Source organism: Prionailurus bengalensis, chromosome A3 (assembly GCF_016509475.1).
Source record: "Prionailurus bengalensis isolate Pbe53 chromosome A3, Fcat_Pben_1.1_paternal_pri, whole genome shotgun sequence".
Lineage (NCBI taxonomy): Eukaryota > Metazoa > Chordata > Mammalia > Carnivora > Felidae > Prionailurus > Prionailurus bengalensis.
In genome coordinates, this window is record NC_057354.1 from 3,570,781 (window position 1) to 3,584,257 (window position 13,477).

The 13,477-nt window shown below is 36.6% G+C and overlaps 1 protein-coding gene across 3 annotated transcripts in view; it reads left to right on the forward strand.

Annotated features, from left to right (window-relative positions):
- The window catches only part of SYCP2 (synaptonemal complex protein 2), a 79,857-nt gene that overhangs the window by 1,899 nt on the left and 64,481 nt on the right, over window positions 1-13,477 (forward strand). For all 3 annotated transcript variants that reach the window (XM_043553549.1, XM_043553548.1, XM_043553550.1), the window contains exons 2-4: window positions 10,402-10,463; window positions 12,117-12,260; window positions 13,295-13,423. In XM_043553549.1, the coding sequence (XP_043409484.1) occupies window positions 10,440-10,463; window positions 12,117-12,260; window positions 13,295-13,423 (297 nt within the window). In that variant the 5' untranslated portion in view covers window positions 10,402-10,439. The remainder of the gene's footprint in view (window positions 1-10,401; window positions 10,464-12,116; window positions 12,261-13,294; window positions 13,424-13,477) is intronic.

Genomic DNA, 13,477 nt, shown 5'->3' on the forward strand with positions numbered 1-13,477 from the left:
TCACCGGATTGTTTAGTTTTCTCACTTTCAATCGACCTGCGGAGATACTAATCAGTTTTCCTTGGCTGACATCTTGCAGGAAGGTAGTCTAGGAACTAAACCATCTTGTTAGCATTTTTGAGCCTCTTGGCCATAAGTGATTTTTGCTGTATTTCACGTCTCAAGAGTACTTCGTAAAGTACATTTTAGATTCAAATCCAAATTGTTTTATTTGTGGAGGCAGAAAAGCAATAAGGACGTAGGCACGCCTGCCCCCAAAGTTGCTGGCCCTAGGAAAAGAGTACAAATTGATGTCCCTAAAATATATTTTAAGTATTTAAACTTTTTAACCAAGTTTTCAAATGTTAAATAAAATGTTCTAGTCTTCAGTTTTACAGACATACCTTCATCGCAATAAAATAGACAAATATGTGTAAAGCTATTATTTTTATGATTGAATGTTGGCAAAATATCAAAGATTAACTGAATCTTTGGTGATGGACTGGTGAATTTTGGATAGGTAATAAAATATCGATCTATGTAAGTCAGAAGTTATATATGCCATAATTTTTAATTTTGGATAAATCACCAATGTGTTTACAATCAAGACTTTTACTTTTGTGTTTTATTATGGACGGTATGATTTAAGGATTGAAACAATATGTAATTGCTTTCAAAATCTAATTTGAGAATATTTTCATAAGAACATGACATAGTATAAAAATATTTTTCCTTAAAAATGTTTGAAATATTAAAATTCTCTTAAGATTAAGGTAAAATACAAATTATTTTTTTTTAATTTTTTTTCAACGTTTATTTATTTTTGCGACAGAGAGAGACAGAGCATGAACGGGGGAGGGGCAGAGAGAGAGGGAGACACAGAATCGGAAACAGGCTCCAGGCTCTGAGCCATCAGCCCAGAGCCTGACGCGGGGCTCGAACTCTCGGACCGCGAGATCGTGACCTGGCTGAAGTCGGACGCTTAACCGACTGCGCCACCCAGGCGCCCCAAAATACAAATTATTAATGAACATTAATCTTAAAATTCTTTTAATAATGATGAAATTATTTTTGAATAATTGAATCTTACTAAATTTTTTATAAACATAAACTTAGTCATCATTCTAGTGTTTACTTGCCCTCTGCTATGATAGGATCCATATTATGCTTATGCAATTTATGTCTGGATTTACATGTGTACAAATTAAAGAATACTATGAATCGCTTAGAACTACAAGATGTTCCTCAGTCACCATGCGCAGCTGTGCACTGAGTTGCTGGTACTTGTAGAGCCACAAGCTGAAATGCAAAGAAAAGCAAGAAAATGGGCATTTGGCACTGTTAAGGATCAGTTCTTCATTATGCAAGAATCAGCTGTATTCTTGTTCTGCTAACAGAAGGATTTGACAGTGAATTAATGTCTTTTCTCATACTTGAGCACTTAGGTTTCTCAAATTCTACCTCCATTCTAAAGCAGAAACAAAAGTGTCAGTGTCAGCACAACCTGCAACCTTCCCAGCATTGTTTTAGCCTCCCCCCACGCCTTTAAACTTTTAAAATAGAAGATTCTAACGTATATAAAATAAACAGAATAGTGTAATTAACTAAAGTCCCCTTCTTCCAAGGGCGTAGGCAAGGAAAGTGTTTCTCTGGGGCCTGAAGGTGGTGAATTACAAGAATTAATGTGTTCGTGGTTCTAGGACTTGCTGGGCCAGTTCTGGATTCTGAATGAATAGAGATTCCTGTGTGCTCCTTAATAAAATTGTGTGTGTGTGTAAGAGAGAGACAATGATGTACAAAAAGCTCCTATTTTTATGCTTTATACTTTTTGTGTCTTAGATGCCTCTGTATTTCAAGGTCATTGGGATATTCTCCTGTATGTATTCCTTCTAGTAGTTTTTAAACACTTACTACATTGGATAGTTAATTCATCTAGACTTTATTTTTGTGAATGGTGGGAGATAGAGGTCTAATTTGTTTTCACGTGGTAAGTCAGTTTTCCTAATAACCAGTTATCAACTAGTTTACCTTTTCCCTCTGATTTATGAAGCGTCATGTATACATGAACTTACAATATATGCATGGGGTGTGTATTTGCATTCTGTTTTGTTTTATTGGTCCATTTGTTTCCTATTCTTAACACTGTTGTTTTTTTGTTTGGTAATTGTGACTTTGTAATATGTTTTACCATCAAAAAAGATTATTCTTCCCTTTAATTTTATATTTTATCTTATTTAAAATTTTTTAAATTCCAGTATAACTAATGTGCAAGGTTGCATTGGTTTCAGGCATAAATATAGGGATTCAACAATTCTCTATGTTACTCAGTGTTCACCACAATATGTGTACTCTTGATCCCCTTTACCTGTTTCACCCATCCCACCACTCTCCTTCCCTCTGGTAACCACTAGTTTGTTCTCCATATTTAAGAGTCTGTTTTTTGTCTCTTTTTTCCTTTGTTTGTTTTGTTCCTTAAATTCCATATATGACTGAAATCATATGGTATTGGTCTTTCTCTGACTTACATCACTTAGCATTATACCTTCTAGATCCATCCATATTGTTGCAAGTGGCAAGATTTCATTTTTTTTATGGCTGAGTAATATTCTACTACATACATATGTATGTACATATATACATACACACATACATACATGTGTATATATACCACATCTTCTGTATCTGTTCATCTATCCATGGTCACTTGGGCTTTTTCCATAATTTTCCTACTATAAATAATCCTGCGGTAAACACAGGAGTACATAGATCTTTTCGAATTAGTGTTTTCGTACTCTGGGTAATTACCCAGCATTGGAATTACTGGATCATATGGTAGTTCTATTTTTTCTTTCTTTCTTTCTTTCTTTTTTCTTAAGGGAGAGAGAGAGTGGGTGAATGGGGGAGAGGGATGGAGAGAGAGAGAAAGAGAAAAAAAGAATTGCAAACAATGCTCAGCGTGGAGCTTAACGTGGGGCTGAATCCCACAACCCTGGGATCATGACCTGAGCTGAAACCAAAAGTTGGGTGTTCAACTGACTGAGCCATCCAGGCACCCTGATTTTTACTTTTTTGAGGAACTGTTTTCCACGCTGGCTGCACCAGTTTGCATTCTGATCAACACTGCAGGAAGGTTCCTTTTTCTCCACATCCTTGCCAAAACTTGTCGTTTCTTGTGTTGTCGATTTTCACCATTCTGACAGGTGTAAGGTTATATCTCATGGTGGTTTTGATTTGCATTTCCCAAAGATGAATGATGTTGAGCATCTTTTCAATGTGTCTGTTGGCGACTTGTAGGTCTTCTTTGGAGAAATGTCTATATTCATGTCTTCTGCTCATTTTTTGACTGGATTGTGTTTTTGATGTTGTATAAGTTCTTTATATATTTTGGATACTAACCCCTTATCAGATAATATCATTTGCAAATACCTTTCTCCCGTCCAGTAGGTTATCTTTTTGTTTTGTTGATTGTTTTCTTTGCTGTGCAGGCCTTTTATTTTCATGCGGTCCCAGTAGTTTATTTTTTATTTTGTTTTCCATGGCTTAGGAGACCTATCTGGAAAAATGTTGCTATGACTAATTTCAGGGAAATTACTGCCTGTGCTCTTTTTAGTATTTTTATGGTTTCATATTTCACATTTAGATCTTTAATCCATTTTTGAATTTATATTTGTGTATGGTATAAGAAAGTGGTCCAGTTTCATTCTTTTGCATGTAGGTGTCCAGTTTTCCCAGAACCATTTGTTGAAGAGCCGGTCTTTTTCACATTGCATATTCTTACCTCCTTTGTCAAAGACTAATTGACCATTTAATTGTAGGTTTATTTCTGGGCTTTTTTTTTTTAATTAATTTTTTTTTTTTTAGTGGGGAGACAGAGTGCACACAAGCAGGGGAGGGGCAGAGAGAGAAGGAGAGAGAATTGCAAGCAGGCTCCATGCTCAGTGCAAAGCCAGACATGGGGCTTAATCTCACTACTGTGAGATCATGACCTGAGCCAAACAAAACCAATAGTGGGACATTCCACCAACTGAGCCACCCAGGCACCCCTATTTCTGGGTTTTCTGTTTTGTTCTATTGATCCATGTGTCTGTGTGCCAGTACCATACAATTTTGACTTCTCTTTTACAGCTTTAGTATGCTTTGAAATCTGGGATTGTGATACCTCCATTTTTCTTCTTTTTCAAGATTGATTTGGCTATTTGGGGTGATTATGGTTCAATCACATTTTAGGATTATTTTTTCTAGTTCTGTGAAGAGCGTTCTTGGTATTTTGACAGGGATTGTATTAAATCTGGAGATGACTTTGAATAGTAAGGACATTTTAATAATATTTGCTCTCCCTATCCCAGTATTATTCCATTTATTTGTGTCTGTCTTCAATTTCTTTCATCAGTGTTTTATAGTTTTCAGAGTACAGGTCTTTTACCTCCTTGTTTAAGTTTATTCCTAGGTGTTTATTATTTTTGGTGCAATTGTAAATGGAATTGTTTTCTAAATTTCTCTCCCGCTACTTTGTTATTAGTGTGTAGAAATGCAACAGAATTCTGTATTTTGATTTTGTATCCTGCGACCTTACTGAATTCATTTATCAGTTCTAGTAGTTTTAGGTTGAGTCTTCAGAGTGTTCTATATATACTACCGTGTCATATGCAAATAATGAGAGTTTTACTTCTTTGCCAATTTGAATGCCTTTTATTCTTTTTCTTGTCTGATTGCTGTGGCTAGGACTTCCAGTACTGTGTTGAATAAAAGTGGTGTGAGTGGACATCCTTGTCTTGTTCCTGACATTAAGGGAAAAGCTCTCAGTTTTTCACCATCGAGTATGAGGTTAGCTGTGCATTTTCCTTGTAGGAGTCTTTATTATGTTGAGGTATGTTTCCTCTAAACCTCTTCCCTTTAATTTTGAGTAGTATTTTTGCTGGCTGTAGAATTTGTGTTTGTAGTTTCTTCTTTCGGTACTTTGTAATTTCTTGTAGTGTCCTTGTCTGGCTTTGGTATCAAGAGAATGCTAACTCATAATTGGAAGTGTACCTTCCTCTTCTGTTTTTGGGAAGAGGTTGAGAAGGATTGGTGTTAGTTCTTCTCTAAATGTTTGGTAGAATTTGCCAGTGAAGCCTCTTGCCCTGGACTTTCCTTTGTTGGGAGTTGTTTTGTTTTTGTTTTTTTTCCTCAATTTTTTTTTTAACATTTTGTTTATTTTTGAGAGATAGAACATGAGTGGGGGATGGGCAGAGAGAGAGGGAGACACAGTATCTGAAACAGGCTCCAAGCTCTGAGCTGTCAGCACAGAGCCCAAAGAGGGGCTCAAACCCACAAACCACAAGATCATGACCTGAGCTGGAGTCTGACACTCAACTGACTGAGCCACCCAGGCCCCCCTGTTGGGACGCTTTTACTTACGGATTCAGTCTCCTTACTAGTGATTGATCTGTTGAGATTTTGAATTTCTTCACAATTCAGTCTTGTATTTTTCTAGATTGTATGTTTCTTCTAGGTTTCATTTCTTCTAGGTTGTCCAATTTATTGACATGTAATTGTTAATGTCTTATGATTTTTTTACATTTCTGTGATATCAATTGTAATGTATCTTTCATTTATAATTTTACTTGAGTCCTCTTTTTTTCCCCTTGGGAACTCTAGCTAAAGGTTTGTCTATTTATCTTTTCAAAAATCCAGCTCTTATTTTCATTGATCTATTGTGTTTTAAGTCTCTGTGTCCTTCATTTCCACGCTGATCTTTGTTCTTTCTTTCCTTCTACTATCTTTGGGCTTAGTTTTTTCTCCTTTTTCTAGTTCTTTGAGGTGTAAGTTTAAGTTGTTTATTTAAGATCTTTTTTTCTTTTACTGTAAGTGTTTTTCAGTGTAACCTTATCTTTTAAAACTGTTTTTGCAAACATTTTTAAAAATGGGGCACCTGGGTGGCTCAGTTGATTCTTGATTTTGACTCGGGTCATGATACCAGGGTTGTGGGATTGAGCCCCAGGTCAGGCTTAGAGCCTACTTGAGATTCTCTCTCTCCCTCTCGCTGCCCTCTCCCTCATCTCAAAATAAAGAAATATTTTTAATAATTGTTTTTGCTGTGTTCCATAATTTTTGTTTTGTTGTTTTTCCATTTCATTTGTCTCAAGGTTTTTTTTTTAATTTCTCCTTTGATTTTGTTGGCTGTTCAGAAACATGTTCAGAAGCATCTCCACATAATTGTGGGTTTGGTTTTTTTTTTTTTTTTTTTGGTTTTCTTCTCATAATTGACTTTTTTAAATGTTTATTTTTGAGAGAGCGAGAGAGAGAGAGAGACAGGGAGAGACAGAGCATGAGTGGGGGAGAGGCAGAGACAGAGGGAGACACAGAATCCAAAGCAGGCTCCAGGCTCCAGGCTCCAAGCTGTTAGCACAGAGCCTGATGCGGGGCTTGAACCCACGAACCACAAGATCCTGACCTAAGTTGAAGTTGGATGCTCAACTGACTGAGCCATCCAGGCGCCCCTCTTGTAATTGATTTTTAGTTTCATATCATTGTGGTTGGAAAATATGCTTGATATGATTTACATTTTTTAAAATTTCGTAAGACTTGTTTTGTGGCCTAACATATGACTTATGCTGGAGAGTGTTCCATGTGCACTTGAGAAGAATGTGTATCCTGCTGCTGTTGGAAGAAATGTTCTGTATGAATCTGTTAGGTCCATCTGGTCTAATGTGTAGGTTAAGTCTGATCTTTAGACACTTTAAATTTTTTTTTTTGTTTGAGAGAGTGTGAATGAATGGGGGAACGGCCGAGAGAGAGGGGTTCAGAGGATCTGAGGTGGGCTCTTCGCTGATAGCAGCTAGCCCAACGTGGTGGGCTCGAACCCACAAATTGCGAGATCACGATCTGAGCTGAAGTCAGATGCTCAACTGACTGAGCCACCCAGACGCCTCCTAGGCACTTTAAAGAAGATACTGTTCTAAGCCTTCTGGCTTTCATGGTTTCTGTTGGTCGGCTATCAGTCTTATCAGGCTACTTAAAAGTAAGCTGTCTTTTTTTAGTCTCTGGCAGCTTTTAATGTTTTTGTATTTGATTGTTAGCAGTCTTCTGTGGTACACTTGGGTATAGTTTTTCTTTTTCCTTCTGGGGTTCATAGGGCTTTTTGAATCAATAGTGATGTCTTTTATTAGTTTCGGGAAATTCTCAGTCATCATTTTTTAGCTATTGCCTCTGCCCCATTCACTATCTCCCAGGGATTTCATTTACAGATACATAGGGCTTTATTATTTACCCTCTGTGTTGTTCTGTCTTCTAGTCTCCCTCCCCATATTTTTGTGTATCTTTGTTTCTTTGTAGATATTTTTTTCTGATATGGCTCCCATTTCTGTAATTTTCATTCATCTGTGTGTCTTTCTATTTATTTTGTTCTAAATAATTTTGTTATTGACTATTTTGTTGTCTCTAGAATTATGTGGTTCTTGTTCAAATTTTCTGTGGCCTTCCTTACTCCCCACCCCAGCTTCTAGTTCTCTGCCAAAGTTCCCAGTCTTTTTAAATAATCCTTATGTACACAGTACTTATAGTTACTGTAAAGTGTTTAATAACTTTACCATCTGGAGGCCCTGTGGCCCTGTTACTTTAGGCTACTACTGTTTGTCACTTTTCAGTAGATTGGCCCAAGTCTATGAATTTCACTTTAAATATTGCTTTGGTTGAGTCTTAACAGTTTTTTGTATACACACATTTTCTCATTCACTAAATACTTATTCATTTCTCTGTTTTTATATCATGAGGACTATTCACATGCACATATTTTAGTTTCTAAATAGATGGGAAGTTTAAAGCTATCTTTGTAGCAGATGTCTAAATTTATTGTATTATGAAAACAGGGTATCATATTATTCTTTTGCATGCTTTTGTTTTTGCTCTTGTGACTTAAGATTTTTTCTTTTATTATTCAGAAATACCCTCACAACGTTTATAGATGTACTTTTAAAAATTTGTCTTCTTTGGGATTCAGTGGACTCCTTAAATTCATGGACGTGTATGTTTATTTTGGGGAAATTCTTGCCTGTTATTCTGTTACCACCCCCACTGTCTTTTTAAGATAATTTTTGGCATTCTTATTGAATAGATACTGGAATATCTACATCTCTCCTTCATATATCAACTTTTTCTTGTATACATTTTATCATTTCATTTCCTTGTGATATTCTGGATCATATTACCCAAAGAATAGTCCCTTATACAGAGAGCCACCCCCCTAAGCTTTAGGCTTATGATAATAGTGGCAGTAATGGATACTTAAGGGTCTCTAGGCAGTGCTGTTCCTCATTAACCCCCATTTGGTTGTTGACCTTCAGTACTTATTTTTTACTCCTGTGTTTGAGATAATATTTTTCATGTCTTTCCCCCACTATTTTCTATATATGAAGCAAGTCTGTTGGGGGGGGGGTGTACTAAAATCTTGGAAGTGTATAGTAAAACTTTCTCTGACAGGACCAACCTAAATTTCTATCTTCTGTGATGGCCTGGGGAGAATTAAAGAGTTAAGCCAAATAGAAAATCGATAAACCCCTTCTTTGGAATTGGGGAAGCAAAGAGTGAGTCCCTGCATTTCCAATATTTTCTGGGTCATATCTCTCTGAGTTAGGCAGAGTGACAAAATGACTTCCAGCTACTTAGAGATCTTGGAATCCTTGCTGGTGTATTGGAATTCCCAGCTAGCCACAGACCTAGAATTGCCCCTTTAGTATACAATAGAGGCCAGAGCAGACAAGCACAACCAGGGGGGACAAAATCACAGCTGGCCCCTGAATAGGTTTGGATGGAGACAGCTAGACTTCCCACCTGCTTAACTATCAAGGCTGGCCTCGGTCATTTTTGTCCCCTCACTATAACCCCACCCGCATTTTACATCTCCCATGTTTTGGATTCCACTTACCTATATTTTGGCAAGAATTTATTGTACTTTTAAAAAGTCACGTAAGCATAAATTACAAGTAAAGCCTGCCTCTGACAAATAGCAAGTTACATTTCTGTGGAACTCACTACTCTTCCTCACCAGTAAGCTAACTTTCCAACTGTCCTGAAATGGTACAGGTATCTATCTCTCTCTCCCTCTCCCTCCACCTCTCTCCCTTTCTCGTTCTCTCCCCCCTACCTCTCTCCTTCTCTATCTCCCCCTACCACACACACAAATACACACAAACATGTGTGCAAATATGTGTATACTTACACCTAGAGATATAATCATACATAAGACAGTGTTTCTTTTTTTTACATAAATGCCATTACACAGTATGTATCATTTGGCAACATTGTTTTTTAATTTAACTTAAAATTGACTGCAGATATCTACAATTCTGGTTCATCTGTTACGTTTACAAAATTGATGATCATATACCACATTTTATTTATTCATTCTTCACTCTCCCTCCCATTCCCAACGCCTATCTGGGTACTTTTGAATTGTTGCCACTTACCACAGTGCTGCAAAAACATCATTAGACTTGGCTCCTAATAAACATGGAGCGAATGTTTCTCTGAGGATCAGATATTTCCCCCTAGAGTTAATTTGAAATTATAAGAGATTTTTTACTCATGCCTTTTCCGTGCCTGATATGTGTGCCCTTGTTGGCACTTAAATTTCTCTACTAGCGTGTGCAAGAAAGTAGACTGTGACTAATGCCACTCGTTCTCTTAGGAATACATGGTCCTGTATTCACCTTGGATTAATTAATTGCCTCTCTATGGTGGATTTCCTGGTGTTTCTGTTACAGAGCTCTTTAAGTACAGATTATTTTTAAATTGTTCCACTTATAATGTCTAGGAAAGATGGTATTTCTTTTCCTTTATAGAGCTGACATCTAAATTACATTTGAAAATGTTAGATGCTTTTGTGAATCAATCAGGGTAACCCGATTGATTCCTGTTTTCCATTCTTCTTTGAAGGGACAATGTTCTTAGGTTTTCTTTTCCTCATTCCCTTCATTCTGTATTTGTCTATTCTCTTATATCCTGTTCTTTGGTAACGTACTGGGATATTCCCCCCTTCTTATAAGAGTATTAGGTTACTAGACTGAATTTCATTTACACATTAATTAAAGATTCGTTTTCCTCTTGTTCCCAAAGTTGAAACACATACAGCAGGAATTGCTCATGAAAGTCCAGGTTTGTATTCTTTCACTAACTAGTTTTGTGACCTTTCGGCAAGACTTTGGACATTTATTTAAGTAATCTACAAAAAGAGAAGGCTTGAATAAATGATCTTCAGGCTTTCTTCCAGAAACTTCTTTAGTCAAATTCAAATGTGTAATTTGATGTTTAGATGGTGAGGAACTTGAAGAAATTATTTATTGCCTTTGGTATAAGCTTATTTATGTGTGTTAAGATTTTTGAACTGTAAATAAACATATATAGAATAGATTATAAGGTATTGAAAGCATATATTTTGTTTTATAGGTGTTTGTTTTGTCTTGCTGTTTTAAAATTACATCAAAATGCCAATAAGACCAGATCTCCAGGTATGTAGTCCTAAACCAAAAGGAAATATTTTAATTCCTAAAATCATTTTGGTTTATTTACAAGTGTTAAGTGCTATATTTTTAGGAAAGACAAAGCCTACTTCTTTTTATGAAATGGTCAAGAGTAGAATAGTTTAACATTTTTTAACTAAAAAATTTTTTTACTATTATTTATTTTTGAGAGAGAGGGAGAGCAAGCGCAAGCTGGGGAGGGGCAGAGAGAGAGAGGGAGGCACAGAATCTGAAGCAGGCTCCAGGCTCGGAGCTGTCAGTCAGCATAGAGCCCAACGAAGGGCTTTAACCCATATGAACTGTGAGATCATGACCTGAGCTGAAGTTGGATGCTTAACCGATTGAGCCACCCAGGTGCCCCTCCAGAGTAGAATAATTTAAATGAAATGTTATTCTTTCATTTTTTTTGATAAATTTGTTTTCAAAACCTGTTATAACTTGTGAGGTATGAAAGATGCTGGTTATTTACATATACCTTTTACATTGACAAGAATTACACAGTGATGCATATATAGCCAGTGCCTGGGTATTTTTATGTTAGGATTTAAAATTGTAAGATACTATCATTTAGGTAAAAAGTTTTAATGTATGTGTTTAATGTGTAGGTAGTTTACGACCACATCTGGGGTTTAGATTGTAGTATAAAAATTCCTTATTAGTGGTTTATGCTTTAGTAGTAAGGATGGTGGATTCTGTAAAAGTTAAAAAATGCACAGGATACTAAGTGAATTCTTAAATTGTATTGACTTGTGGTTTCCAAACAGTGCTTTTGTCTGTCTTTACGCATTTTTAAAAAACTAAACCTCATTAAGAAATTTATAGTCAGATGTGTTAGGGTTTTCTCCATGGTGTTAAGTATTAGTTACTATATAGTTTATTTCACTTCTTTTATTAATAGGGTCTTTGTTTTAAACTTAAAAAAATTTTTTTTAATGTTTATTTTTGACAGAGAGACGGAGCAGGAGTGGGGGAGGGACAGAGAGAGAGAGGGAGACACAAAATCTGAAACAGGCTCCAGGCTCCGAGCTGTCAGCACAGAGCCCAATGCGGGACTTGAACTCACAGACAGCAAGATCATGACCTGAGAGCCGAAGTCGGACGCTCAACTGACTGAGCCACCCGGGCACATCCTAAACTTTTTTTAATGTTTATTTTTTGAGGGGTGGGGGGAGAGAGAAAGAGGGAGAGTGAGTGTGTGAGCGGGGGAGGGGCAGAGAAAGAGGGAGACACAGAATCCAGAGCAGGCTCCAGACTCCCAAGCTGTCAGCACAGAGCCCGACATGGAGCTCAAACGCATAAACTGTGAGATCATGACCTGAACTGAAGTCCGACTCTTAACTGACTGAGCCACCCAGGTGCCCTGGGGTCTTTTTTTTTTTTTTTTTTTTTAATTCATCGTACTGATGACTTTAAAGGATGTGAAATGGAAAATTACTAGAATATATATATTTTATATAGAATCTTGGCTATTATCAAAGAAACTTGATCTCTGTTACTTCAAACTTAATAGTGTACAGGTGTTTTTTTAATAAGGTGAATTGACATAAGATCTGTTGAGAATTTTCATGTGAAGACTAGACTGCATAAGGTGATAATTTTGGTTTTGATTCAATATGTGTGCCATTAACTATATTTCTCTAGCAGTTGGAAAAATGCATTGATGATGCTTTAAGAAAAAATGATTTCAAACCTTTAAAAACACTTTTACAAATTGGTGTTTGTGAAGATGTAAAGATTAAATGCAGCAAGCAATTTTTACACAAGTTGGATGACCTTGTATGCAGGGTAAGTACTCCTTTTCTTTGAATGATTATTGAAATTATTAGATAGCACTCTACTTTCTAGGAAGAAATATTCCATTGGAAAAAATGAATAAAAAGGCTTTGGCAAATTCGGTTATAGTTATATAAATAAGTGCTCATTTTTAAAAATATTTATTATTGAGAGAGAGAGAGAGAGAGAGAGAGCATGCATGGGCAGGAGAGGGGCAGAGAGAGAGGGAGACACAGAATCCGAAGCAGGTTCCAGGCTCTGAGCTGTCAGCACAGAGCCCTATGTGGGGCTTGAACTCATGATCCACGAGATCATGACTTGAGTCAAAGTCAGACACTTAACCGACTGAGCCACCCAGGTGCCCCAGTAAGTGCTCATTAAAAACCAAAAAAAGCCTGAGGAATCCCAAATAACATATCGGTCTGCTGTTTTCTAAATACAACGTACACAAAGCTATGTTTACATAGTGATCCCATAATTATTAACTGTAACCTAAACTGGGGAAAAATAGTCTACCTGTTTGAAGTTTGAGCAACTTTTTAAAAAGCCATCAGCATATCCTTCATGTTATGGGCCAGAGCTTGGTGTTTTCAAAAATAAAACAAATAAACAAAAATTATCTACAACCTTGGACTTGATTTATCATATGTAAGGTATTTTTATACATGAGAGAAAGTGAGTATTGACAGTCTCCCCCAGTAGGAGATTTGTTATCGTGAATCTAAAAATTGAGTAAAAATTTCTTTTATCCATTAGTTACATACGTAGAGCTTTGTAGAATGGAAGGGAACTGATGCATTGCATCATAGTCTAAAGTTGCCGGAATTTATACAAATCTGCATTTTTATACTGAGTTTGTCACTCACTGGCTGGGTGTCTTTAGGCCACCCTAGTGCTCTCCTAAACCACACTTTTGTACTTTGCAATATGGACATTATGATAATGGCAAACTTACAGGATGTGTGAGGATTATAAAGCTCCTAGCACAATGCCAATTCTGTACTGTTTTGTGTTTACAGATGTTTACATGTATCCTTTTGTTTCAGGAGCTTAATAAAAAGGACATCCAAACCGTTTCAACCATTTTTGTTTCTTTTGGAAGATGTGGTAAAAATATCAGTATATTGGGGCAAGCCGGACTTTTAACTATGATAAAACAAGGAATAGTCCAGAAGATAAGTACGAAATGTGTGATGTTGATGTGAGGGAGTATGATTAAAGGTGTGTCG